General features: G+C 48.9%; 1 protein-coding gene and 1 long non-coding RNA gene across 3 annotated transcripts in view; one reads left to right on the top strand and one right to left on the bottom strand.

Moving 5' to 3' along the window:
• The window catches only part of GNA13 (G protein subunit alpha 13), a 41,202-nt gene extending 33,262 nt beyond the window's left edge, over positions 1 to 7,940 (bottom strand). The window contains exons 1-2 of the mRNA XM_030838010.3: positions 7,565 to 7,940; positions 4,971 to 5,197 (exon numbers count right to left, since the gene is read on the bottom strand). Of these exons, the coding sequence (XP_030693870.1) occupies positions 4,971 to 5,197; positions 7,565 to 7,847 (510 nt within the window). The 5' untranslated portion in view covers positions 7,848 to 7,940. The remainder of the gene's footprint in view (positions 1 to 4,970; positions 5,198 to 7,564) is intronic.
• On the top strand, positions 7,357 to 21,833 carry LOC132594121 (uncharacterized). Of its 2 annotated transcripts, none has more exons than XR_009560309.1 (5): positions 7,357 to 7,715; positions 9,628 to 10,252; positions 12,692 to 12,955; positions 14,299 to 14,412; positions 21,567 to 21,833. It is a non-coding gene; the product is annotated as an uncharacterized lncRNA (long non-coding RNA). The 2 variants fall into 2 exon arrangements; XR_009560308.2 differs by lacking the exon at positions 7,357 to 7,715 and adding an exon at positions 8,244 to 9,118.
• Positions 21,834 to 27,222: the final 5,389 nt, after the last annotated feature.

Below are 27,222 nucleotides of genomic sequence, written 5' to 3'. Positions count from 1 at the left end.
AACTGGATATAACAAATCAAGAGATCTACTTAGGTGTGCATGTGTATGTGTTACACACGTGCACACACACACAAAATCTCACCAAGTTATATGAAAACTATAAGCACGTGCCAAAACAACCTCTTTGTTTTCAACGTAAACAGCAGTACAGCTCTGGGTTTCCAAGGCCTGGATAACACATGACCATTGTGACATTGGATCAAGTTTACCAAAACCAAATTCTGTAGACCTAAATTTAAAAATCTCTACAATTCCTAATGTAACATATAATACTTGTTATATAGGCTGAACTATTTCATCCTAAGCCTAGAATCAGGAGGTTTTTAGCAACTTGAAGTCAAAGTCCTTCTTTGATTTTATTCGTAAAGAAAATGGACAAAACCCTTCTCCAACAGAAAACTGAAAATAGTTTACAACTGAAAGTAGTAATTCACCCTTTAAAGCAAATCCTATCTAGCGTTAAAGAACAAACAAATGCCTCTAACTCTATAGTATTTCAAATCCATACTGCAGTGCAAACAAAGAAACGAATCCCTCAGCCCAAAGGGAAGTTCCTATTCTACTGAGCACTCAGCTCCTTTTTGCAGGCCGCTGCGTGAGGCTAAATAGGTACTTTGTTACACAGACTGAGGGAAGAGCTGTCTTAATGAAAAAACTAGCTCCTCAGCTTGGAGAAGTGTAACTATCCTCAAGCACAAACTGTACTACTTGAGTATGAAAAATTAAGTCTAACCCAAGGTACCACGATAACAAAGAAAATGGTTTCAGTGGCAGGAATTGCAAAGAAAAGCCCGGTCATCACAGGAAGCTGTATTAACGCTGACACCGTCACAGTATGTACAGACGCAGCAGTGCTCCTCCCAGAGTCACACACCTTCTTGTCCTGTGTAACCAGGTCTATGCGTTCTGCTTACATTCCTGGATAAGTAACTGTGTTACACAGTCCAGAACAATCTAACTGGCAGTGACTCCTGCTACATGTCCCCAGTTGCATCGCTTCCCAGACATCTCTTTAGTCCTCTAAGTTAGCAAATTCCCTAGTTACAGTCACGCGAGTTTTTCTAAAGAGAGGGTATCTCCTCAGTACAGTGGCAGGCTATGGTGAATGTACAGCCAAGGCAGAGCATTACAGACATTTAATTGAGACCTAGAAGAGACCACTTCTTAGGATATACTGTCCTCAGTGTGCTAGCTTATACGAACGAGAAAGGCACCATAAGCTGTAACAACAACTTGAATCTTTAGACTTTTCTTTTTCCACAGTAAGCTATTTAGCTTACCCACAATGAGACTAACCAGAAAAGGAAATGTTTGCCTTTGGGAACTAGGGAAAGAAAACATTCATGTTTGCACCCAAAGTTATTACTAACAAACGAACGGCCTGCTAAAAACTAAAAACCAAAGCTGTGATATCACTACCCTACCCTCGTCCCAAAAACTGATTAAAGGGCGGTCATTCATCTTAAGCAAAAAAGCTGTAGGGAGGCTTAAAAACTGCCCCCATTTTTTTGCATTTAAATTTGCATTAATAACTTTAATAATCAAGGGTTAGTTGAAACCAAAAAGGCTACTTTTTCTTATTTTATCTGCTAACTCCTCTCATTTCCCCCGTGACTACTTTTTCCATCCAAGATTCAAGAATACACTATACTGTTAAACATAACAAAAAGGAAAAACTGATTCTGTAATACAAGAACTTCCCATCTCCTGGAAAATTAACAAACTAGCATACAGAAACACTCATGTTTCCCAGGAAAAAAATGAGGACTGTTTCTTTTTTTCTAGAAGAATATTATAATTCAGATCGTCTAAAAAAAATGAGGAAATAAAATGTGTCAGGCCCTATGTTAATGAGAGAAAAAGACCAAAAAAAGGCAGACCAAAGGAGATTCTGCTTTAGAGGGAGATGAAAACACAAATCAAAGAGCTGGAACACCAGGTGAGGCACCAGATGGGGGTCGGCACGCAGGCAGGCAGGCAGGCAGGCTAAGGAAAGGCATCCCCGTCCAGCGCGAGGCCCAGGGAAGGCTCCCCGCAGGAGAGGTTGGGCCCGGCGGAACGGTGGCCCCGGAGCAAACCCACCCCACGGCCTACGGCCTGCCACAGATACAGACCACGGGGCTCCTCCCAGGCTCCCCAGGCAAGGAAGGGAGTTGAGGAAACTGTTCTGTTCTGGTTAAGCAATGATTCCGGCTGAATCTGCTTCAAGGGGCCCATGGACCACATGCAGTCACATTAAAATCTGGTTGGCGTTGTTCTAAGTGAAGGGGGAGACCTAGTAACCAGCTACGGGCCTGAAGAACCCAGGCAGAGGGACTCTGTGAAGATGGCCACGGATGCAGAAGCCCAGGGCACGTGGGATTTGAGAGGTCATAGGGTATGTGATGTGGTCTAATGACAGTGGAATCCTAGGCAAGCCAGTGAGAGTCCGGACTCACACGGAGAGGTTGCACTCTGTTCCAGAAGCTGTGGAGAACAAGCAGAGCTTTCTGAGCAGACCTGGCCGTGTCTGGACAAGATCACCTGGGAGTCCAAGCAGGAGGTACCAGGACATGGAAAGGTGGAAAGGAGGGACTGATGCAAGAGACTTTTGGAGGCAGAAAAGACAGGACTCGGGGCTTTGTATGTGTGGGCGGGAGAAGGAACCAAAGAGGACCCCGAGGAAAAGTTGAAGTAGGCAAAGTGCCTCCCCAGGGTCAACAGCACGCCAAGCACCACGGAGCATCCTGAAGTCTGAGAGCCACTGATCCAGCGCACTCACTGAGCACCTACTACCTGTGCCAGGTATACCATTAACAATGCCGAGGAGACACACGGGAAAAAAAATCCCTGTCCTCCAGGAGTTAACACTAGATCTCTCCCTGCTCCTCTTTCCCTGTGTCTCTACCTTTCATCAGAAAAGAAGTATTTCTGGAACTCGTCTCTCCTTGTCTGTGAGGCCTTCTCTGCTCTGAAAGCATCAGCTGGCTCAAGTCAAGAACCTGCAGGTCCTCAGCCTGAGTGGTTTTACCCATTCGTTCTTAATGGCGAATAAATCCTCAGGAATGCCTTCTCCACAACGATGGCCATGAGACTGTAAGATGTGAACGTTCAAATTCAATAAGTGTCACCGAGGTCCAACTTCAATTAAATGGACTTATGGAACTTTCCCACAGAGAACGTTACAGTACAGCCGTTTGTTTATTCACTGAATCAATATGTAGTGTGTGCTATTACAGATGGGTGCTTTTTCCCTGACCTGGAAGGACGAATAACATCCTGAGAAAATTCATAGTGAAAAGTGTGGTTTGTTGAGAAAATGAATTTAGAAGAGAATAAGCAGCACTTAAAAACAGGACGGAGGGGCTTCCCTGGTGGCGCAGTGGTTGAGAGTCCACCTGCCGATGCAGGGGACACGGGTTCGTGCCCCGGTCCAGGAGGATCCCACATGCCGCGGAGCAGCTGGGCCCATGAGCCATGGCCGCTGAGCCTGCACGTCCGGAGCCTGTGCTCCGCAACGGGAGAGGCCACAGCAGTGAGAGGCCCGCGTACCGCAAAAAGAACCCCAAAAAAAACAGGGGGGAGGGTAAAGGGAGATGAGAAGGGGTGTGTGGAAGACAAAAATTAACCCCAAGTCTGAGAATTAGATGGAGGTCACTTGTCAAGTTAATTCATAATATTCAACATATAATGCTGCCAGCTACTCAATTTTAACAATTATGTGAGATTGCCCTTGTCTCTCATTAATGGATAAATTAACAGACAAGATACACACACTAAAGAAGAGAACTATACCAGACAATACATAATCAAGTGCTAGGCTGTATGTTACACACCAGGGCCATAATTCAGAGAAAGTAAAGATTCAGGTCTCAGTTTTATCAAGAGCAAACGTGAACGCTCTTCTAGAACTCTTAATTGCCAAGACTGCTGCTGAGTACAAACTGTAACAGCAAGGACTGCTGGCTGCACATCATCTTGCAGCCACACCCAGAAATGTGAATTGCTTTAATGCCAGTGACATCATCAAACAACTTTCTAAGCAGTTTTACTTTTAACTGTCACTTTATTTTGATCACATTACAGTAAAACACTTCAGATCTGAACTCCCTCCAAATTGCATACAGTCTAGATGGCTATCATTCCTGGGACCTTTCCGGTCTTTGGCAAATAAAACCCCGAATACAATCAAAGCATTCACAATTAAATTACAAAACACTTGATTAAAAAAATCTATTTCAATCATTATTTTTGTATCTTTAACCTAGATCAGATCCTTTTCCACTCTCTCTTCAATGTTGTATAATAGCTACAAAGTCTTACGGGAGTCTCGTTTAAGATAAAGTAGATATGATAAATATAAAATAAATTCTAGGTGCTTCCCATGTGAAACAGAGGTATAAAAAATAACAGATTATTTTTGTTTTTTAAGAAGGAACATTTTGTAAAACGTGCTTAGAAGCCTTAAAAAAACACAGCATGCAAATATACAAAAAGGATGACTGTTAAACAGTATTAAGGACTTTAACCTCTTTACAGATTAAATTAATCTGAATCATGAAATAAATACCTCTGAAGACTAAGGATAAAGAGCACATCTGAACAATCAGGTTACTGAACTCTTAATCCAAGAGTAAAAGGTCAGTTTCTAGAAAGATCAATATTGTTGCTGGAATTGAGAGATTACTTCTAAAAGGAGAAAAAAACTAATAATTTGAAAGTGCCTGAGAAAATCATGATGATCTTACTTTCAAAAAGGAAAAATGACCAACTAATTATAACAACTTCACCAAACCTATGGGGTTTACCTTACTTTTATCTTGCTCAGTTTAAAAAGCTCATCTATAGAGCAATCCAAGTTTCTGAGGCTAAGATTCTGGATAGATACATTATATTGTGGAAGTCAGTGAAAAAGGTGTGTTAGAATCAGATGTTAATAAATGCCGTTAAAATAAAATCACAACATTAAAAAAAAAAAACAAATCTCTTACCAATTGAAATTCTCGACGCCGGTCATAGGCATTCTGTATACCACTGTCTGCCCATAATGCTCTTATAGCAGGAAGATACTGTAAAAAAACTCGAGTTTCCACGATTCCCTGGGCCGTCAAGGGGGTCCGTGTATCAAACGCCATCAGCTTGTCTCCATTGAGGTGGTTTGAGGTATCCCCCCAAGGAATGTGAAGCTTCTCTCGAGCATCTACCAGCACCCTCATACCTTTGTTTAAAAAAAAAAAAAAAAGTGTGATGGGAGTCATTAGATATTCTCAGAGATTTGGTTCTAGTATTATTTCCTTAAACTTCTTAAGTACTCCAGGCCTGCTGCCTCCAAAACTGGAGACCAACATCAAGACAAACAGGAGCAACTTCTCAGAGTGTAAAAAAAAAACTAACAGTTGTTCACAATCATAAAATTAGAGCCTTGCAAAGCAAATACAATTAACACAAGTGCTCCTCCTAAAGGATTTTAACATGTTCTAATTTATAAACTAACTCCTGGGTAGAACGCAGTCACAAGAGAACAAAAACTAGCAAAGGAAAAAGAAATTATGCTGCATAGCCTGATGTCCAGGCTCTGAAGAAAGATCTGCAAGCAAGATTTTATGAGTCTCTCAAAGAGACGTTTATTTATGAGACGTCAAGAACCAAACTTATCACCCTGTGATCTGCTTGGTCCCTGAGCACCCTGCTTAACCCTGAGTCTTCCAGGATCACATTCAAAGCTCAGAAACTTCTCCCATCTCAAGCTTCAAATCAGCGTAACGCAGAGAATGGAGTCAGACCTCCCTAGAAGGAGGAAGACCAACTGCAAAAAAGACGTAGAAGCTGAGATTTCAACTCACAGAGGTTAAATCAAACCCATTATTTCTAACACTAGACTGTTACCTTTAGTCCCTCTTAACAATCACAGGACTATTAGGTCATCTGTTTGGTTAACTGAAAAACCGTTTTGCTGTCAATTTTCTGATCACGCCAACTCAAAAAATGCAGATGGCTAGTGACTGCATCTCATCATCAAAGCTCGAAGGAGGTCACGCGTAGGAGCCCGTGCACATGAAGAGCCAGGTGTTTACCTGGCTGACTATCAGTTAACATGCTGGCTCTATTCATTGACAGAATCCCTTCCGTTCAGCTGCACCGTTCAGCTGCATGGGGATACAAAGGTACCTTCGGTTAAGGACTGGCTAGGCAGTCTTCGGCCTTGAAAGAGACCTTAATTAGTTTGGTTCTAAACTTGAAGAGAGGATAAATACAACCACTTTTTACAGCTTAACGTCAGAGCTACTAGGGCTGGCTGTGGTCTGTGAGCTCCTGGCCTAGTGCCCTTCCCCCATCCTTACCCCCCCCACCCCCAAGCAGTTTTCCTCTACTCAATCCCGGGAGAAAAAAAGTGTCACCAAAGAGTGACTTAGGTACTTCCTGAAAAAAAAAAAAACCCTTAAAAAAAACGATGCTTGGATAGGCCTGAAATCTATAACCAGCTCCTATATAACTGCTACCCAGATGCAACACAGAACCCTCATGCACCTGAAGTACCAGGCTCTGTAGTCAACTCTGCCAAAATGCCTTTTATATAAAGTACAAAATAGGTGCTAGTGAGAAAAATGAGTGCTAATTATCGCTCCAATGACAAAAATAAAATCCCCTCTTGTGTAATTCTTTGAAAGCCCAGAACTAAAATTCTTGTGTGTTTTTCACCTGAGAACAAAGCTTACTCTCAATTTTAAAAATACCGACAAACAGCAGCAGAGCCTATGGTCTAAGCCAACACTAATTCATTGACTCAACCTGTACAGGCTCCGCATCACATTTAGGCCGAAGATTCTTTGTATCAACACACGATTTCATTTAAGTAGTAGAAACAAGTGTGGTACCCCCTCCCTCCCGCCCCCAATTATTAAGCAAAAGAAGAGTGGAACGTGCTGCATGGTGATTACAGGCAAACATCCTGCCCGACCGTGACACTGGGGCGAAAAACCACCGCTAACTTTTTTAGGCTGACTGTATGGTGCACTCTTTCCTGATAGCAGCACAGTAAATAGGACACCCTCAAGTTTCATATCCTTGCCCCAAAGAGCTGTCACACTTCGCTCTTGAGCAGGGTCTCGGGCACAAGTTTCCTGACTGCGGCGGTTCCAGAACTCCCCGGCTCAGGAGTTGGGAGCAGCCCCGACCCCATGTGACTCGGGTCACCCACCAACCGGGGCGGCGAGGCTGGGCGGGCAGCGCCCCGGCGTGGGGTGAGGATGGACGGTCTGGGTTTGGCTCGTCCGGAGGGAGGACAGGAGAGGTCACCCCACGCTCCGGAGCACCCGGCTCGCCTCACTTCCCTCTCGCAGGGGGCGAGGCCAGCGGCGGGGTTGGGGGTGGGGGACCCGCCGCGCCCCCTGGCCGGGCGGCAAGGGGGAGAACGGGTAGCCCCCGGGCATCCTCTCCCCCGGGCCGCGCCCCCTTCCCGCCCGCCGGGCCCGGTCCTCCGCCAGGGACAGAGCGAACGAGGGCGGTGCCCGGCCCCGCGCCGCGGCCCGAGTCCGGGCCCAGCGACCCACCGGCCCCCGGCCCCCGGGCCCGGGACCCCCGGCACCTTTGATCACGTTGCTGTAGATGGTGGGGCGGAACTCCTCGCGCGCGCGCTGGTCGAAGTCCTGCCCGTGGATGATGCGCATCTGCTTGAGGAAGGTGGACTTGCCGCTCTCGCCCGCGCCCAGCAGCAGGATCTTCACGAGCCGCTTCACGTAGGTCTTCTCCCGCGACAGGCATTTGTCGATCTCCTTGGACTTGCGCTGCTGCTCGGCCTCGCCGCTCGTCAGCACGCAGCCCGGGAAGCACACGGACAGCACGGACCGCGACGGCAGGAAGTCCGCCATCTTGCCGCCGCCGCCGCCTCGGCGGGCCCCTCCGGCTCCTCCGCCTCCTCCGCGGGCGGCGGGCGGCTCCGGCTCGGCGGCTCGAGGGCGCGGAGCGCTGCGGCGGCCCGAGCGCGCTGGGGGAGGGAGGGAGCCAGCGGACTGACTCGCAGGGCGGGCCGGGCAGGGCGGGCCAGGCTGGCCGGGGAGGGAGGGAAGGAGGGCGGGCCCGGGAGGGGCGGTGGCCCCGGGGCGTGCGCGCGCCCGCAGCCTCCCGGGGGCGCGCGCGCACGCCGCGGCCGCTCCCCCGACTCGCGCCCCGGGCCGGAGACTCACGTTCTCTCGCGAGCCCGCGACCGCCGCCGGGCGCGCGCGGGGAGGTGTCGGCTGGGCGGAGTCTTGTGGTCACGTGACCTCCATCGGGGCCGGGCGCCTCCGCCCGGGGCAGGCACCTGGGGAGCCGGACTTTCGGTTGCCCTTGAATTGGCTGCACCCACTTAGGTGCAGAAGGGCTACTTCCGATGGCCCGGGCGGCCGGAGACCAGGTCGCGGGCGCTGCCCTTTGGGCTCCCCAGCCGTTCCCGCCGTTCTTACTCCTGGTTACTCCCCGCCGCCGGCCGTCACGTAATTTCGAAGTCTTTGGTTCGAAGTTATACAAACAGCGAGCGCGAGCTTGGAAAGTTTTTGGTGCATTTTCTTAAAGTGGGTTCCTTGACGTCCCAGAACTGTGACCAGACGTCATCCATCCTCCTCCAGCCCCACCCGCAGCTCCCTTTGTCATTCTCAGACCTTGCCGTTCCTCTGAGATGTGCCAGGAGCGATTGTTGATGTTTCGTTGATGTGGGTTTCCACCCGAGCTGCCGCGCTGAAATCTGGACAGTAGCTGCCGGAGGGTGAGGTCATGGTGAAAATCCCCCTTCACCGGACACTGTGATGCAGGCTCTTCCCTAGAAGGAAGCAGATAAGCAAACAGACCGAGGACAAGAGCCGGCAAATTTTAGGTTTCCTGCCAGATTGCAGAGGATATGACCAGCCGAGGGACTTTTTTTCTATCTTAGTAGCGGATTCAGGCCAGGACACCTGAAGGGCTGCCAGGAGACAAGCGACAAGTGACAGCTGCCTTGGCAGAGAGACTGCATCGCAAGGACCCCGGAAGCCGACTTCTTCTCTCTTAGTATTCTAGTTTAAAGTGGAAAAAGGCATTTGGGTCGGTCTCTGTTTATGGCAGTGCAGCCCTAATGCTCCTTGATTGGGGCTTCTGGGGCTCAGAAACTTCTGTGTCAGGCACTGAGGTGAGAAGGAGGTCAGCAGTCTGAGAGGCTCATGAACACGTTTAAATTTAAAAATCAGTGCTAATCAGTTTACTGGCCGGGTTGGGTTAATGGCTGAGGAGCCTCATGACTCGGTAAATTGGCTGCAGTAAACAATACCTACAGTAGGATTACCTCCTGTTGTCCTGGCCGAGCCCACAGGGGTGGATAAGCTACAATATACAAAGTAGGGTCAGTTCAACTCCAGTATCTGTGGATTGATAGGGTCAGAAGCACTAGGCCATGCCTTCAGGCAGAATCGATGGTAAAAGTCCACCCGGGATGCAAGATATCTCTGTAGCCTCAGCTAGTGTTTGGGAAGTTCTGTTCTCCAACCATGAGAGGACAGACCTCTGCCCAGGACAGGGATATAGCATTGGCCCCCAAACACCCATTTCTATGTGGACTTTAGATGCTAATTTGAATTCTACAAAAGCAGGAAGAGAGAAGCCTATCAGTTAGTTAGTTAACATCTTTTTTTCTTTTTCCAGTAGTGTGTGCAACATAATTGGAGAACCAAGGATCTCTAGGAGGCAGGAAGGTATTCCCGCCCTGCCAGTTCATGTTGTGACATGTAGACCAGCAGAGAAAGTTGTTCCAAGCCCTGCCTGTAACCTTCTGTTGGAACGAGCTTGGCTCAGATCAAGCCCAGCTGCTCTAATCAGTGTTTCTGAAAAAAAGAGACCTCTTTGGGCCCAGCCTGGAGTCTGGCTGCAGTTGTCCAACTGCTTCTAACCGTCTGGTCATCAAGCCACCTTGAAAACATGAGCATTAAAATGAGCTAGAGGTTTGGTGACTCCTCGGAAAGTTAAACATAACAATTGCCCTATGACCCAGCAATTCCACTCCCAGGTATATACCCAAAAGAAATGAAAACAGGCGTTCAAAGAAAAAAATGTACACCTGTGTTCATGGCAGCACTATTCAGAAGAACCCAAAGGGGTGAACAACTCATAAATCCATCAATGGATGGATGGATAAACAAAATGTAGTGTACCCATGGAACGCAATTATTCAGCCGTGAAAGCAAATGGAGTACTAACACATGCTACAATGTGGATGAACCCCGAAAACATTAATGCTACATGAAAAAGCCGGTCACAAAAGGCCACACAGGTAAGGCTCCATTGATATGAAATGCCCAGAATAGACAAATCCATAGAAACAGCAGATTAGTAGTTGCCAGGGGCAGGGGGAGGGGGGAACAGGGAGTGACTGCTTAATGGGTATATGGGCTTTCCTTTTGGGGTGATGAAGATGTTTAGGAACTAGATAGTGGTGATGGTTCATTCACAGAACATTGGGAATGAACTAAATGCCCCCAAATTATACACTTTAAAATGGTCAAATGATGAATTTAATGTTATGTAAATTTCACCACAATAAAAAAAAATGAAGTAGGGAAAACAATAGTTTCCATAAAAGTCTTTGGATTCATTTAACATTGTGCAATATTCAGTGAATAGAAGTGTGATTATGGTTTTTGGGGGTTTTTTTTTGGCCGTGCAGCTTGTGGAATCTTAGTTCCCTGACCAGGGATTGAACCTGGGCCCTTGGCAGTGAAAGCACAGAGTCCTAACCACTGGACGGCCAGTGAATTCCCTGATGATGATTATTTTAAAGTAGTGCTAACAGTTTAAATTATTTGCACCAGAAGCAAATCCACTCTAGCTGTTGCTTCAGGTTACGTTGTAATGATATTAGTGATATTCTAATTTTCAGATAGTTTCATAACCAAAAATAAATTCTGAACTTTTTAAGGGAATATAGAGTTTGTTGGTTGGAATTGGATTGGCTGGCTACTCCATTTTCAATAGACCCAGATGTGAATTCATTGGAAACATCTGTATTAGCCAGTTAATCCATATGCAAATGAGGGGTTCAGATGCCCAGAGGAGCTGTGATAAAATGATTAAACAGTTAATTAGTTGCAGTGCTCTTTTCTTTCTGGAAACTCTAAGTCTAGTGGCAGTCTTGCTAGATAAATAATGAAGGTGTGACTAAAATTGTAGAAATGCATTTCCAGATGGCTTTTCTACTCTAATGTGGGCACCTTATGAAGGATCCTTTCTAGCAATACTGTCGATTCCTGAAATCTACTATTTGTTTTTTTTTTTTTTTTGGCTGTGCTGCTTGGCTTGCAGATCTCAGCTCCCCAACCGGGGGTTGAGCCGTGCCCCCTAGAGTGGAAGCACGGAGTCCTAACCACTGGACCACCAGGGAACTCCAACCATTTGTAACTTGCTGTGGGAACTGAAAGAAAGTTTTCCTATCTTATAGTCACAGTTTTTAAAAAAGTGGCATTACTTAGCCCGTTTACCAAACTCCATGCCAAATAACTTCGGGCTGTTTACCAAAATCAGTATTTTCCACAAAGGACAAAAATTTGTCACCCTCAGACATGTTCGAAAGAATGCGCCAGAGGCTCTAGGAACAATTCCAAAAGAAGAGTTAAAAACAAAAATGTTTTTTTTGGAATGATGGGACATATAATTTAAATAAGTGTATCACCTGCCAAGGTGACTACTCACTACTCAGGACAGGACCCCACCCATTTAAATATGTTTATTTAAACATCAGTCACATTACTGGATGGTGAAACCATGTGTTAATTTTCTAATAAGGATGACGACATATCCACGGTTCTCGTTACTGTACTGTCTTCTGTCTCATCATCAGTGTTACGAATAGGTGGGTTCTAATTCTTTCTTACAGGTAAAACAGGCATGGGTTTTTCATATCTTCCTTTCTGTCCCAGGAGGAAGGGAATTCTCTAGTCCTCCCATAATACAAATCCCTTACAGTTGTGTGTGTGTGTGTGTGTGTGTGTGTGTGTGTGTGTAATGTTTTAACTGCCGCAAAGCACTTTGACCTACTTGATCTCATTCTCTGCTCACAATAGCCTGACAGGAACACCCAGCATTAAGGTCACTCCCAGAGCAGGAGGAAACTGAGGGAAGAAAGGTCTGAGTGATGTACTACGCACAGCCTCCCTCAGCCTGGCTACTTGCAGAGCCAGAACTAAGAAATCCCCCCTTTTGACTCTGAACTCAGGGCTCTTTCTGATATGCCGAAAAACGGTAGTTCCCCGAGTGCCCAAGTGTATGAAGATCAAATTTAAGGAACAAACAGTTAAGTTTATTTGTTTATTTGTTGGGTGGTTGCTTGGTCTGTTTTCCCAGCCCCTTTCGGGCTAACTGCCACCTCAAAGTTTACCAGCTTTTAGGCTGATTCTACTAAGATGTTCTCTGATGGAGTTCAGGCTCTGGTTTGTAAAATGTTCCAGGTGGTTGATGTAGAAATAAGAAAAGAGAACCCACGCTTCTGGCAATATTTACATGGTGGCGGAAGCCCCAGATGTTCCCTTAGCGTGCGTTCCATATGAAAAGGCAACTTCTTTTGTTATGAAATGCAGTGGTGCCCCTCCCAGAATAAGCCTCTCATGGGGAAAGTTTTGTATGAAATGCAGCATGTGGAATTGCATTGTCAGTGGGTTTTGTTGCTGTTGTTATTAAAGGAGAACATGATTTTAATTACTGGTCGTGTTTTTCTCAGCCTCCGAGAAAGATCCGTGAGCTGGTGTTGACAAGCTGTGACCTCACTCAGCTTCTCCAAAGTCAAAAGCCTGTGTCTGAAAGACACACACCAGCTCTCGTAGAAACCCTTACACCTTGCTTACTGCATCGGACGCATTTATGGGCAGTCTATTTATATAAGACTCAACACAAGGCTTTGGTTGGAAATCTGAAGCTCTTTCTGGGAAACTCAAAACATCCTAGCTCAATCTCTCACCTTTCTTTTCCCTTACAGCTTTTCAAGGTGAGGATGACTTTTTATGTTTTATTGGCTGTAAATGGGCTGCCCCTTGCCAGTAACAGGTAAAGGTCCTCTAACATAAGCTCTGTTTCTCCAAAGAAGTTTAAGTGTGCAAAATCTCAGCTGATTCCTCTAAATTAACATCCTCTGCCCCCAGTCCAGCTGCTGCATTTTTTTTTTTTTCCCCTCGGAACATGGAGTAGCAGGAACCACGATCCTGGCTAGCTGGCTAGCCGGGCATCATCACATGTCATGGCCTATAGACCTAGCATTTGCCTCAGTATAAATGCCAGGACGTGTTGACCACCGTGCAGTAAGGGCTCACCCAGGGGCACTGAGAAACAGTCCACGTTGCCTTTGTCAGACTATGACAGCCTGGCTATCCCTGGAGCAAATAATGTCATCGACGTATCTGTCTCCAAACTCCTGTGTCAGCTGCTAAGGAAAAGGAGGGCTAGCTCAGGGCAGGACTCAGGGAAAGGAACCCACTGCTGAATCAGAATCACAGTCAGAGTTCTGGAAAATGAGCGCCGGCCCCAGAGGTCCTTCTCTCGCTTCAGCTGCTGCCTGTACCCTGGCCGTGGGAGGGTCATGCCAGACCCACACACGAGAAGATAGAGAGGAGATAAAAGCAAGAGGCAGCATCTCTTTGTGTGGCAAGCGGTTTTGTACTGTGATTCCTTTCCCTTTTTCTGCTAACACACAGAATGGTAATAGGAAAAAGTCCCTCAAGCAGCAAGTTGAGGTCATCTGCTTTTCCGGTTAAACCACACGAAGCACATCAGATTGTTTGCTAGTCGTTTCGTTTCCCAGAGAGGGTGCAGAGTACGGGAACTTGGGGAGAACGCAGTTAACGTATCCGAGCCTTGCCTCCCTATCTGTAAAATGGGAGTATCGATACCTAAAGATATGTCCTGAGGATTAAAGTATAGAACAAATGCACTCAGCCCAAACAGGAGAGATTCAGTTTTAGATTATTTGAGGACGAAGCTACCAAACTTCTTTAAAAACCTTCTGAAGGTTTAGCAATATTGTGCTGGTCAGAACGTCGTCCCAGGTATTTCCTGAGCTCTCCCTTCTATGGTTGAAACATCTCTCTTCTAGAGAACCATATTCAATATCCTATGATAAACCATAATGGAAAAGAATATATGTAAAAAAAGAATGTATATATATGTATAACTGAATCACTTTGCTGTATAGCAGTAACTAACACAACATCGTAAATCAACTGCGCTTCAATAAAAGGAAAAAAGAAAGAAAGAAAGAAGAGAACAAAAAAAAATCTCTTCTCTCTCCTGTGCTCAGATTCACTCACAGACGCTGATGTCTCTCTTCCCCAACAGGGTCTGTTGATAACAACAGTGAGAAAAATACATGCATATTGGATGTTGTCCCCCAAACCTGAACTCTGAAGTAGGGCGGGGTTTATTCATTTTCAACAGCACCAGGAGTGTCAGGTAAGGAATCACCTCAACCAGAGGGCAGAGGTTCCAGTGGAGATGTCAGCACAGTGCATTCAGAGCATGGGCTCTGTCTTCTAATCTGTAAAGTGGGTGCAATAATCTCAGAGTATTTGGGGGGAGTTATATAAAACGACAGAGCAGGCTTTTAGTCTGTGTCACCATGTTTCCTTCAGTCAAAAGTATTTGCTTGGGCTTCCCTGGTGGCGCAGTGGTTGAGAGTCCGCCTGCCGATGCAGGGGACGCGGGTTCGTGCCCCGGTCCGGGAAGATCCCACATGCCGCGGAGCGGCTGGGCCCGTGAGCCATGGCCGCTGAGCCTGCGCGTCCGGAGCCTGTGCTCCGCAACGGGAGAGGCCACAACAGTGAGAGGCCCGCGTACCGCAAAAAAAAAAAAAAAAAAAAAAAAAAAAGTATTTGCTTGTCCAACTGATAAAGCAACAGCTGCGTCATCAAGGTCATGGGGATGAGGGAATGCCTCAGCCCACACACCATGCTCTGTGCACACCCCTCCCTACAGCCTCCATTGGACACCCCTTGCCCTAGGGGTGGGTGCATTTAGTGTGGGGGGGAGCACAGGCTATGGGTGGGTCCCTTGGCCTCACCCTGTGAGTACGGACTGCAGCAGAAGAGCGTCAGAGCAGGACCTTCTAAAGCACAGGTCGGGGGCAAGGGGGCTTCTCTTGCCTGGAGCTAGGGCAGTACTGGCTGGGAGGGTGTAATGAGATACCATCTAAATTGCCCCATTTTACAGACATGGGGCCTAAACTAGACCTCAAAAACCTCCAACTCCCCAGGCCCTTGAACTGGGTCCCCCCGGGGAAACCTATGAATGCTCGGCCGAAACACGGCGTAGAAGTCATCCCTTAGCCAGTCCCGGGCCGGGGACTTCCGCGCCTCTGGCAGAAGCATCGCCGTCCTTCCCAAGGCCACCCTGGGCAAGAGATCAAAGAGTGCTCTGTGCGACAGCAGACACACCGCGCGCTTCGGCCCAACCTCAGTTCTTCCCTTACCCTGGATTTCTGCTCAGGGCCTGAGGGGAAGCAAAGGAAGTGACCCCAAGTTAAACCCAGCTCCAAGGGGACATGGGGTTCCGTGGGACCACCTCAGGCAGGATGTGAGGCCCTTCAAGCAAAACCTCACCCACCATCCCCCATCCCAGTCTTGGTCCCAGTGAACTGTAACTGTCCCCTCCCTCACCCACTGCACCAGAATGTGGCCCCGAGACGAGGGACACAGCCAACTTCCCTGGGACCTTCAGCATCGAAGCAGGTGATTTAAATCAGTAGAGGCACCACCTGCTGCTCCCAGATTGTTTTCCCGCGTTTCTGAGGGCTGCCAGCTGGACTTGCAGCCCTCCAGGACTGGAGGGTCATGTGCGGTGACTAGAGGGACTCATGGCTCAGCCCCGCATGTCAGAAGCAGGGTCCCAGATCGCGCTACATGCTCTAACTTGGCACTGCCAGACACTACCACATTATGAGTTGTTAAGTGACTTGAACTAGCTGAAGGGTGTGCACGGGGTGGGGTGATTGGGACACACCGTCACAGTCTGCACATCGATCAAGTGGCCTGCTCACAGCCGGCAAGCAGGATGGCAGGGTTTGCCTGTGTGGGCCAGGAGAAACTAGAACTTGAGCCCTCGCCCTTCTCAGCAGCAGCTCCTTCGTGGCTGCCCACGCCTATCAGACATGAGCTGGGGCCGCAAAGAGCAGCAGCGAGAGGCAGGCAGGGGTGGGATCAAATCCCAGCTTTGCTGCTTCACGCCTCTACCATGAGAATCCTGGCAAAACCCACCTGAACTCTCAGAGCTTCATTTCTGTTATCTGAAAAATGGAGCTAATTATGCCCACACGTCACGGAGTTGCCGAGAGGGCTCAGTATGATGGTAACATGTAAAGCGCCTGACAGAGTGCCTTGCCCACATAGGTGTCAGATAATGTAGCGTTTGCTGCTAGGTGTTGGGGATTGAAGGTGGTCAATGATTTTGTTATATAAATATGGAGATTTAAAAAAAATACGAAGTTGTGTATGCTAAGTTTTAAATGTACTCTACTGATCACTGCTTCAGGAATCTAGAGTTTTGAACGTGGCTGTTTAATAAAAATATAATGCAAGCCACAGACGTAATTTTAAACTTTCTAGTAGCCACATTAGAAAAAAAAAGTGAAATTGATTTTCACGATAGAGTTTATTGAACCCACCATATCCAAAATATTTCAACACGTAATCAACGTACAGATTATTACAGACATATCTTACATTCTAATATATTGGACTAAGTCTTCAAAATCCAGTGTATGTTTTTACATTTGCAGCGATCTCAACTCAGATGCTAAGTTTTCATTGAGGACATCTGGCCTGTATTTAGACTTCATACAATTTACAGTTGAAAAAATAGAGTCACAAAACCAAATTGTTCCCAACAGACGTAAACATTTCCCAGTACCTGAGCCGAATTTTTTTTCAGTCTTTACATTTAAATTAATTAAAATTTAAATAAAATTTAAAATTAAGTTCCTCGGTGTCACGAGCCACATTTGAAGTGTTCAGAAGCTACTTGGAGCTAGTGGCTGTTTCCTGGGCCAAACCATGGGAGGTGCACGGAAGCCTGGAATGATTGTTTGCAGAGAAAGGAAGGGCATTGCAGGCAGGTGCCCGGCATGTGCCCAGGACACCGTGGGAGCCGTCGGTTTGATCAGAATCAGCCAGGTTAGGTGGACGAGGCATGGTGGTGTCAGGTCACAATGCTGAGATTTTATTCCGTCGCTGAGTAGAAAGCACAGTAACACTCTCGAGCAGGGGGCGGGCGCCACGTGCAGTTTTAGTCTGATGCACCTGGCGCTGGTACCCGTGAGGGGACGAGAGGGAGGGGGCCCAAGCCAGGAAGAGCAGCTTGGAGGTGGCTGCAGTAATTCAGGTGTGTAGGGACAGTACCTGGCTGGCGTGAGAGCGAACAGAACCGTCCGGAGACTCCTCAGAGGCAGCCTCCACAGGACTTGGAAAGCCACGAGCCTCTATAGTGTGAGGGCAAGGACAGAGGCAGACATGCTAGGAGGCTTGGGGACCGCGTGCCCGCTTGGGAGACTGGCTTGACCCTGAGAGGTTTAAGGAACCAGGGTGCTTCTGCCCGTCAGAAAGCAACTGCCCGAGACAGATGCCTGAGCCCGGGCCCACGAGACTGTTCTTCTTTTTTTTTTTATGGTTTGTTTTTTTTTAAGCAAATATATAATTTATAGCATCCACTCCACCCTCTGAATCACACGGTGACCCTGGACTTTGCCCAGAGTCTCTGAGATTGTGAAAGACACTCCTTAATTCTAGGGAACTCCTTGAGGTGCTGGGTCCAGGCTGGAGCTGAATTAAAGACTTCAGAAGTTGGAGGAAAAGTTGAGGCTGCAACGGCTCCCTGGCTAGTTTTTCACCCCCCTCACACCCTCCCTGGGAAAGCATGACTTGTTTTTTTGGGTTTTTTTACATCTTTATTGGAGTATAATTGCTTTACAATGGTGTGTTAGTTTCTGCTTTATAACAAAGTGAATCAGTTATACATATACATATGTTCCCATCTCTTCCCTCTTGCGTCTCCCTCCCTCCCACCCTCCCTACCCCACCCATCCATGCAGTCACAGAGCACCGAGCTGATCTCCTTGTGCTATGCGGCTGCTTCCCACTAGCTATCCACCTTACGTTTGGTAGTGTGTATATGTCCGTGCCTCTCTCTCGCTTTGTCACAGCTTACCCTTCCCCCCCCCATATCCTCACGTCCATTCTCTAGTAGGTCTGTGTCTTTATTCCTGTCTTACCCCTAGGTTCTTCATAATATTTTTTTTCTTAAATTCCATATATATGTGTTAGCATACGGTATTTGTCTTTCTCTTTCTGACTTACTTCACTCTGTGTGACAGACTCTAGGTCCATCCACCTCATTACAAATAGCTCAATTTCGTTTCTTTTTATGGCTGAGTAATATTCCATTGTATATACGTGCCACATCTTCTTTATCCATTCATCCGATGATGGACACTTAGGTTGTTTCCATCTCCGGGCTATTGTACGTAGAGCTGCAATGAACATTTTGGTACATGACTCTTTTTGAATTATGGTTTTCTCAGGGTATATGCCCAGTAGTGGGATTGCTGGGTCATATGGTAGTTCTATTTGTAGTTTTTTGTTTGTTTCTTTTTGTTTTTGTTTTTGCGGTACGCGGGCCTCTCACTGTTGTGCCTCTCCCGTTGCGGAGCACAGGCTCCGGACGCGCAGGCTCAGCGGCCATGGCTCACGGGCCCAGCCGCTCCGCGGCATGTGGGATCTTCCCGGACCGGGGCACGAACCCGCGTCCCCTGCATCGGCAGGCGGACTCTCAACCACTGCGCCACCAGGGAAGCCCTATTTGTAGTTTTTAAGGAACCTCCATACTGTTCTGCATAGTGGCTGTACCAATTCACTTTCCCACCAGCAGTGCAAGAGTGTTCCCTTTTCTCCACACCCTCTCCAGCATTTATTGTTTCTAGATTTTTTGATGATGGCCATTCTGACTGGTGTGAGATGATATCTCATTGTAGTTTTGATTTGCATTTCTCTAATGATTAATGATGTTGAGCATTCTTTCATGTGTTTGTTGGCAGTCTGTATATCTTCTTTGGAGAAATGTCTATTTAGGTCTTCTGCCCATTTTTGGATTGGGTTGTTTGGTTTTTTGTTACTGAGCTGCATTAGCTGCTTATAAATTTTGGAGATTAACCCTTTGTCCGTTGCTTCATTTGCAAATATTTTCTCCCATTCTGAGGGTTGTCTTTTGGTCTTGTTTATGATTTCCTTTGCTGTGCCAAAGCTTTGAAGTTTCATTAGGTCCCATTTGTTTATTTTTGTTTTTATTTCCATTTCTCTAGGAGGTGGGTCAAAAAGGATCTTGCTGTGATTTATGTCATAGAGTGTTCTGCCTATGTTTTCCTCTAAGAGTTTGATAGTTTCTGGCCTTACATTTAGGTCTTTAATCCATTTTGAGCTTATTTTTGTGTATGGTGTTAGTATGCAGAAAATTATAAGACATTGATGAAAGAAATTAAAGATGATACAAACAGATGGAGAGTTATACCATGTTCTTGGATTGGAAGAATCAACATCGTGAAAATGACTCTACTACCCAAAGCAATCTACAGATTCAATGCAACCCCTATCAAACTACCACTGGCGTTTTTCACAGAACTAGAACAAAAAATTTCACAATTTGTATGGAAACGCAAAAGACCCCGAATAGCCAAAGCAATCTTGAGAACGAAAAATGGAGCTGGAGGAATCAGGCTCCCTGACTTCAACTATACTACAAAGCTACAGTAATCAAGACAGTATGGTACTGGCACAAAAACAGAAAGATAGGTCAGTGGAACAGGATAGAAAGCCCAGAGATAAACCCATGCACATATGGTCACCTTATCTTTGAAAGCGTGACTTCTAACGTGACTTGAGGCTTTGCTATGTTGTAAGGGAAAGGACAGCTCCCCGACCTAACCACGCCCCCTCCACGCCCCCTCCAAGCCCTCCTCCACACTCTGCTCCCCCCACCTCCACGCCCCCCACCCCCACCCCGGGCTCCTCTAATCCTCCTGTGGCCTGAGTCACTGTGATGTCCAGTCTCCTCCTGCGATGGTCCAGGTCAAAAGCAAGCCTGTGGCTGCTGGCACACAGGGAGGGACTGACCTATAGAGGGTGAAGCCAGCCTAGCACTGCCTGGTCTGGACACGTGGGGAGCGTCTGCATGGGCCGGGCACTGTGCCGCGTGTTGTGGGGTACGAAGGGGAGGGCGTTTACGGGAAGGTTGCAGTGGGCGAGGCCAAGTGGCCAACTAGCCATCACAGTGCCAAGTGGGGAACAGGGACAGCTGATGTGTTAGAGCACATCTACCAGCCTGGGAGCTCGGCTGGGGCCTCGGAAAGCAGGTGAATGGGATCTGAATTGTTTTGAAAGAAGGGAAAGGGAAGAGGGAGAACGGGAAGGTGGGCGTTCTGAGCTTTTCTTATTGTCCTGATGAATGAACCTAACTGGAGGGGTTGCAGGTAGTTCTGTGCGGGACACAAAGGGGACACGTACGTGACCGTCATGGCCCCAGTGTGTGCAGAGCGGTCCTCTTCCCCAGGCGCGTCCAAGCAGCTATGCACTCACGGGCTGGTTGGGGCTGGGCAGGCAGTTCCTCCAGGCACTGGCTGGGCACCAGATGTGGGTTCTTCTAGGTCAGGCGGCTCGAGGATGCAGTTTGTATAAACTGCAGGCATGGCCCGAGCACTATGTAAACATAGACTATCTCCCACTCCAACGTTTCCTTTGGGGAGGTCCCTCTCCAGCTGGGATGCTCGATTCCAGCTTGCTTATCAACTTGCGCTTCCTACCCTGATATAAGGAAGCTATTAAAGTCTGGTTCCTGGTATTGCCTTGACCCCCCAGGCCATGCTTGCATTGAAGTGAATGCCCCCTTAGAGGAAAACATTCTTCACCTTTGAGAATTCTTTAGCCTCAAATGTCCCACATCAAACAAGCCTGCAAGCATTTTGAAAATGTTTCTCCAAAGCCTTATGCCCTTAACGTTTACTTTCTACTCCAGCTAGTTTATGCCTATTTACTTGGCTTTTGCGACTCTCCTTGGCAAAAGGCAGCCCAGGCTGCCTCTCTCACCCTATTTCTGGAGTTTTTTCCTTCCCAATGTTAGTCTCCTTTTTACTATCCCTTAAATAAATCCCGTTCACCTCTTTTAAAATTTTCCTCCTACTTCCCCTGTCTCCCCTTTGCCCTTCTGATTATCAAAGTCCTACCCTCCTCTCTGTCCAAGTGCCACAGAAACAAGGAATTTGAGGAAAAAGAAGTGGCGACGGACACCCCGCAAGATCTAGCTGTAAAACCTCCACGCATTGCCTAAGCCCTCTTACCTTCATTTTTCTCCCTCTCATCTGAACTCCTATGGAAGTTATAGTCTCTGCCACACAATTTAGGACGTGGTGGTGGTCAGCCTCCAATGCGTCTCTACTCCAGGTGTTCACACCCTTGTGTAGCCCCTCCCAAAATGAACAGGGTCGACCCCCATAGCTAGTAGGTTATTGTGGCTCAATAAAAAACAATAAGAGACACTGTGGCTTCTGCCTCTCTTGGATTATTTTGCAGGCAAGGATCCAGCTGCCATATTGTGAGGACTCAAGCAGCCCCACGCAGGGGTCCACGTGGGAAAGAACTGAGGCCACTGCCAACGGCCAGCACCAACTTGCCAGCCTCATGAGTGAGCCATCCGGGAAGCAGATCCTAGTCAAGCCCCAGGTAATGGCTTGTCTGCAGCCTCTTGAGAGATCCTGAGTTAGGACCAGGCAGCTGTAAGTGGCTGCCGAACTCGTGACCCACAGAGACTAATAATAAGTGAGATAATAAATGTTTCTTGTTGCATTAAGCTGCTAAGTTCTGGAGTGATTTGTTATACAGACATAGAAAACTAATTCAGGACGTAAAAATAAAAATGATAGTAATCATAATAGTAATAGCAATTAATATTACTGAGTGTTTCATAAATGCCAGGCACTGCTTAGCACTTTATATATAATATCTCACTTAACAGTATAGTCAATCATAATCATCACCACCACAGTTAACACGGGTTAAGTGCTGCACGCATATTCTATTCAGTCAATGAAGTGGGTACGGTGATTAGTATCATTCCCGTCTTACTTTTAAAGAACTTGAGACACAGAGAGGTTGAGTCACGTGTCCAGGGCGCACACAGCTTGGATGTGGCAGAGCTGGGACTGGAACCCAGTCTGGCTCTAAAGCCTGCGCCCCCAACCCCTCTTCCCTACACCGTTTGTGCTGGTCTGTGTGAGTCTTGGTTCTCTGATACAAGCTGACTCTTTTTTTGGTGACTGTGCCTTTTGCCTTTGATTCCCCACCACAGTGTGCAGATAATAAGGCTCAATAAATGCTTAAGGATCTATGGGATTCCCACTCAGCGCTCAGTCATTCAACCAGTCGGGGTGGCACTTACCACTTGTAAATACGGCAACGAACTTATCACATGTAAATACGGTAACGTCCTTATCACATGTAAATACGGTAAAGCTTTTTCCAGGCGGGAGCACAACTGCTGTCACACCGAGAGACCAAGACGAGGGCTCTGTATGGCCCGTGTGGGGATGTGACCTGAGGCCACTCATGTTCCTCGACCCTCCACGCTTCTGTTCCACCCATCGGGGTTCTTTGCCCCGACTGTGGCCCTGGGAACATGGAAAGCATCTTGCATTTACCTGTCAGACGCTGGCTTGGAGAAGCTCTGACAGCCAACAGGTCACTTGAAAGCGCAGTTGCTCATGTCCCACATCAACATCCGCCCCCTCCGGCCCCGCCTTGGGTCTGGGAGTCCGAGAGGTGAGAGCTTGGGAGAAAAGAGGCTGTGGGTCTCCTGCAAAACTGTGGGATCCTTTGTTATCACACGGCTACTGCCAGGGGCTGCTGGCAGGAGCCTGATAGAACAGGGGGCTGGAAACCCTCCCCCGAGTAAAGGTCCTCTGTGTCCTGTTGCTCCAACGTGGACCTGACGGATGACTCCACAACTGCTTCACAAATTCATTTTACCAAACACCTGGGAGCTCCTCCTAGGAGCAGAGCCCCAGACCAGAAAGATGAATACGACAGGGTCCCTGCTTCCCGAGTGCTAACAGCGAGCGACGAGTACTGACTGAATATATAATTCAGACCTCTTTCAAGGCCCGGGGGGGAGGGGCGATGGGGAGATGGGGGGGGTGGGGGATGGGGAATTGGGATTGGGAGGAGGCCAGTTGCCAGGCCCCAGTTTTCACATGAGAGCATCACGCTCAGGCCTGCTTAAATGTTAACCTGCTGGCCTGCCCAGCCTCTTGCCTCTGGAAGCAAGACGCCAGGCTGGATGGAAAGAGCTGTCTCTGCATCTGTTCCAAGGGCTTCCTGGAAACGCAGAAGAGAGGAAAAGAAAGCCCAGGCCCTTGAGTCCCAGCCTGCTTCTCTCCAGGGAGCTGTGAGTCACCCTTGGGAAATAGTGTGACGAGCCCACCAGAGCATCCTGAACCTTTACCTGATGGTCTTGACCGTGGCATCGCCTCCCCAGCTGTCTGACCTTCCCAGGGCTGCTGCTGTAACAAAGTACCAACACTGGCTGACTTCAAACAATGGAAATGCACTGTCTCCATTCTGGGGGCTCCGCGTCCTAATTCAAGTGCGGCCAGGGCCACGCCCTCTCTGACGGCTCTAGGGGAGGATCCTTCTTTGCTTCTTCCAGCATCTGGTGTTTGCCAGCACTCTGGGCACCCCTTGCTTGTACACGCATCACTCCGCTCCCATGGCCATCGTCTTCCTTCCGTCCAAATTTCCCCTTTTTATAAAGACGCCAGTCATATTGGGTTAGGGTCCATCTGACCTCATTTTAATTTGATTTTCTCTGTACAGACCGTGTTTCCTAATAAGGTCACATTCTCAAGTAGTGGGTGTCAGGACTTGGGCATATCTTTTTTTTTTTTTTAATATGCTCAATGTGATTCTTTTTTAAAAAATTAATTAATTTTATTTATTTTTGGCTATGTTAGGTGCTCGTTGCTGCGCACGAGCTTTTTTTTCCTTCTCTAGTTGCGGCGAGCAGGGGCTAGCTACTCTTCGTTGCAGTGCACAGGCTTCTCACTGCAGTGGCTTCTCTCGTTGGGAGCACGGGCTCTAGGCGCGCAGGCTTCAGTAGTTGTGGCACGTGGGCTCAGTAGTTGTGGCGCACGGGCTTAGTTGCTCCGCGGCATGTGGGATCTTCCTGGACCAGCGCTTGAACCCGTGTCCCCTGCGTTGGCAGGCGGATTCTTAACCACTGTGCCACCAGGGAAGCCCTTGGGCATAACTTCTTTGGAGACACAATTGGACTCATATCACTGGTCTCACCAGGCTATTCTTGGCAAGCCCAGTAGCCAAGGGAGAAGGGGACAGGGAGACAGGGACAGAGACAGAGAGACAGGATGGAGCAGGGTCAAGAAGGAGATAGCAGGAAACAGACCCAAGTGCACACACATGACCTATATGGGAATAGAATCTAAAAGAGAGTGGGTATATATGTACAGGCATAGCTGATTCACTGTGCTGTAGAGCAGAAACTGACGCAACATTGTAAATCAACTCTACTCCAATAAAAATTAATTTAAAAGAAAAAGAGCACACACAGCTGGAGGTGGTGGCCTTGAACAGGAGAAATGGCCCCTTACCCTCTGGCAGAATCCTCCAGCCGCGTTGCCTACAGAAACAGTGGTGGAGGTCTGGTCGGGCACTGGGGAAGAGCGCTAGCGTGGGGAAGGGTGGCAGAGGGATCCGCCAAGTTCAAGGGGGGGACATGTAGTTTGAGGACTCAAGTGAGCTGGCAGCCTCGGTGACAAGGCTGACGGGTGTCACAGCCGGGCTTTCCTCAGCTTCCCTTATGCTCTTGCATGTAGGTTTCCGCTCGCCTGGGGGATGTGCAGGCACGTGTGTGGGCGGCAGGGCCCACGAGGCTCTGAGAAGTCAGTTCACCTGCTGACCTGGGGCCCTGTGAAGGAGGTGGGTAGCGTGGCCGCCGGGGCCCGGTGTCCCGAGGGGCTGGGCGCGGCGTGCCCTGGCCTTTCCGGGCCTGGAGAGGGGAGCGAGGGAGGGAGAGCCGGAGGGCCCGGAAGCCGGCTCGCAGGGCCAGAAGCTGGAATCCAGTATTTGGAGGCTGCACATTTCTGGGTGAGGACAAGGTCCAGGGTGTGGCTCTGGGGGGTGGGGGGTGGCCGGAACGAAGGGGCAGCAGGGGTCCTTGGGGGTCTGTGAGGTGGAGAAGTGCGATGGGTCACCCAGGGGCCTGAGCACAAGAGGCTGGACACAGGGAAGACACCTGACGGCCATGCCTGGTACCTGCGTGGCTGGAAAGAGGCAGAGCTGGGTGGCGCGCGCCCCCGAGGAGAGGGGCCTGTACGTCTGAGCGCGGGCGTGTCCGGCGGAGCTAGGAGGGGCCTCTGGGCCGGGCTGGGCCGGGCAGGTGGGGAGCCCCTAGGGAGTGGCCCCTCGAGGGCTGCTGCCTTTCAGTGTGGAGTTCTGGGGGGCGGAAGCCAGTTTGTTTAAGGAAGGGGGTCCCATGGGGGCGCGGGTGGAGAGTGTGCGATGCCGAGGCAGGATGAGGGGTCTCGGGAAGCTGTCCCAGAGGGGCCAGGGTTCCCCGGAAGCTGTGTGTCACATGCAGGCACGAGCCAGCCCCAGCGAAGAGGAAGGAAGCGTGGCTCCGACCGGGGCGCAGGGGGCTTCGGGCCCGCAGCAACGGTCAAAGATGTGGACGTGCGGGCGGGGATTCAGGCCGAGGAGGAGCAAACCAGTTCAGCTAGGCAACTGGTTCGACGAGTGCCCAGGACAAAGCCGGCCGCCTGAAATGACCAAAGAACAGTGTGTTCGGGAGGGTGAGGGAGCACCAATGGCTGGAAAACTAGCGCAGATCCCGGGCCGGCCACGAGGGGGCGCCGGCTTCCTCCCGGAGGTACGGGATGCTAGCAGTCACCGCGGAAGATAACTTCTGAGTTTGGATCGAAAAAGAGAAAAAAGTTTGGTGTCTGCAGGGCAGCCTTGGCGTTGATCCTGGAAAAGCTGCCTACCCAAGAAGAGAAAGGAGACCAAAGGGTAGGACTGCTGCTTCCAAGGTCAAGGTGCTCACTACTGTCACTGGGGAAAAGAGAGAAGGGGTGGAGAGGCGGGGAGAAGAGGGCAGGAACGGGAGGAGAGAGAGAAGCCGTGCTGAGATCCACACGGGGAGCAAAGAGAAGTAAGGGCGAGGGAGGCGGGGGCTGGAACTCCGCGTCTAAAGAAAGAAAGTGCAACTGGTGGATGTGGAACGGAATTCTCGCAGGTGCCTCTGCTTTCATTTCCTTCGCTCTCCTGCATCAGTCAGCTTCCTGAGCCCTTCCAGAGGGGCTCTTCCCAGGAAAGTCAGAGCCCGAAGGCAGCCGGGTGGGAACTGGAAAATCCCTGACTTGGGAAAGTCACAGTTGGAAGGACGTGGAAATAACACTTTTCTTTCTGATAGGGGCTAAGTTGGAGACCTGAGCTTCGTCTGAGGGTCAAACGGGCCCGCGGAAGCCACAGCGAGACAGGATCTCCCACCTGGTCCAGGGCAGGGTTCCTCAGGGTGGGCAACGCAAAAGAGATGCCGCCTGGATGGGAAGGCGCGGGGGAGGGGAGCCGGGGAGCAGCAGCCCGGAGGGGAGAGGAGCCTTCTCCGTTCAGCTACACCTCGCCTCCTGCATCTTTATTCCACAGACATTTATGCCACACTTCACGGGGCCGGGGGGGGGGGGGCGTTGCAATGCAGTATAGCAATTACGCTGTGGACTTCGGTGCTGCACTGCTAGGCCGGAATCCTACCTCTGCTACTTCCTAGTTCTGTGCCAGGCCTCACGGGACCTCTAGGTTCTCCCCTGAACGGTGGGCAGGGTATCCAGTTGACATGAAGATTGTCTTTAAAAAACACACCAGCGCCGGGCTCACGATTGCTTGGCCCTATGAGTTTTGTTGTCATTATCATTATCATCTGGAAGGTTTCCGGGGGGCTTCCGGCCCTCCAGGAACAGAAAGGCCCTGTGCCACCTCATGTAAAGTGATTGCAATGACATGTCCGTGCATGCAAGCACAGGCAGCAAAATCAATGGACAGCAGGGCCTATGAGAGCTGAAGAGACAGAAACGGAGACTCCTGGGCCCCGGGGTCCCTCATTTCTGTTCTCTGTGAGCCTTTCTGCATCTCCTTCTCTCACATATTGACTAAAAGCCTCCTC

This window comes from Globicephala melas, chromosome 20 (assembly GCF_963455315.2).
Source record: "Globicephala melas chromosome 20, mGloMel1.2, whole genome shotgun sequence".
Classification (NCBI taxonomy): domain Eukaryota; kingdom Metazoa; phylum Chordata; class Mammalia; order Artiodactyla; family Delphinidae; genus Globicephala; species Globicephala melas.
Note: the sequence above shows the minus strand (reverse complement) of the source record. Positions and strands in the feature narration are given on the sequence as shown.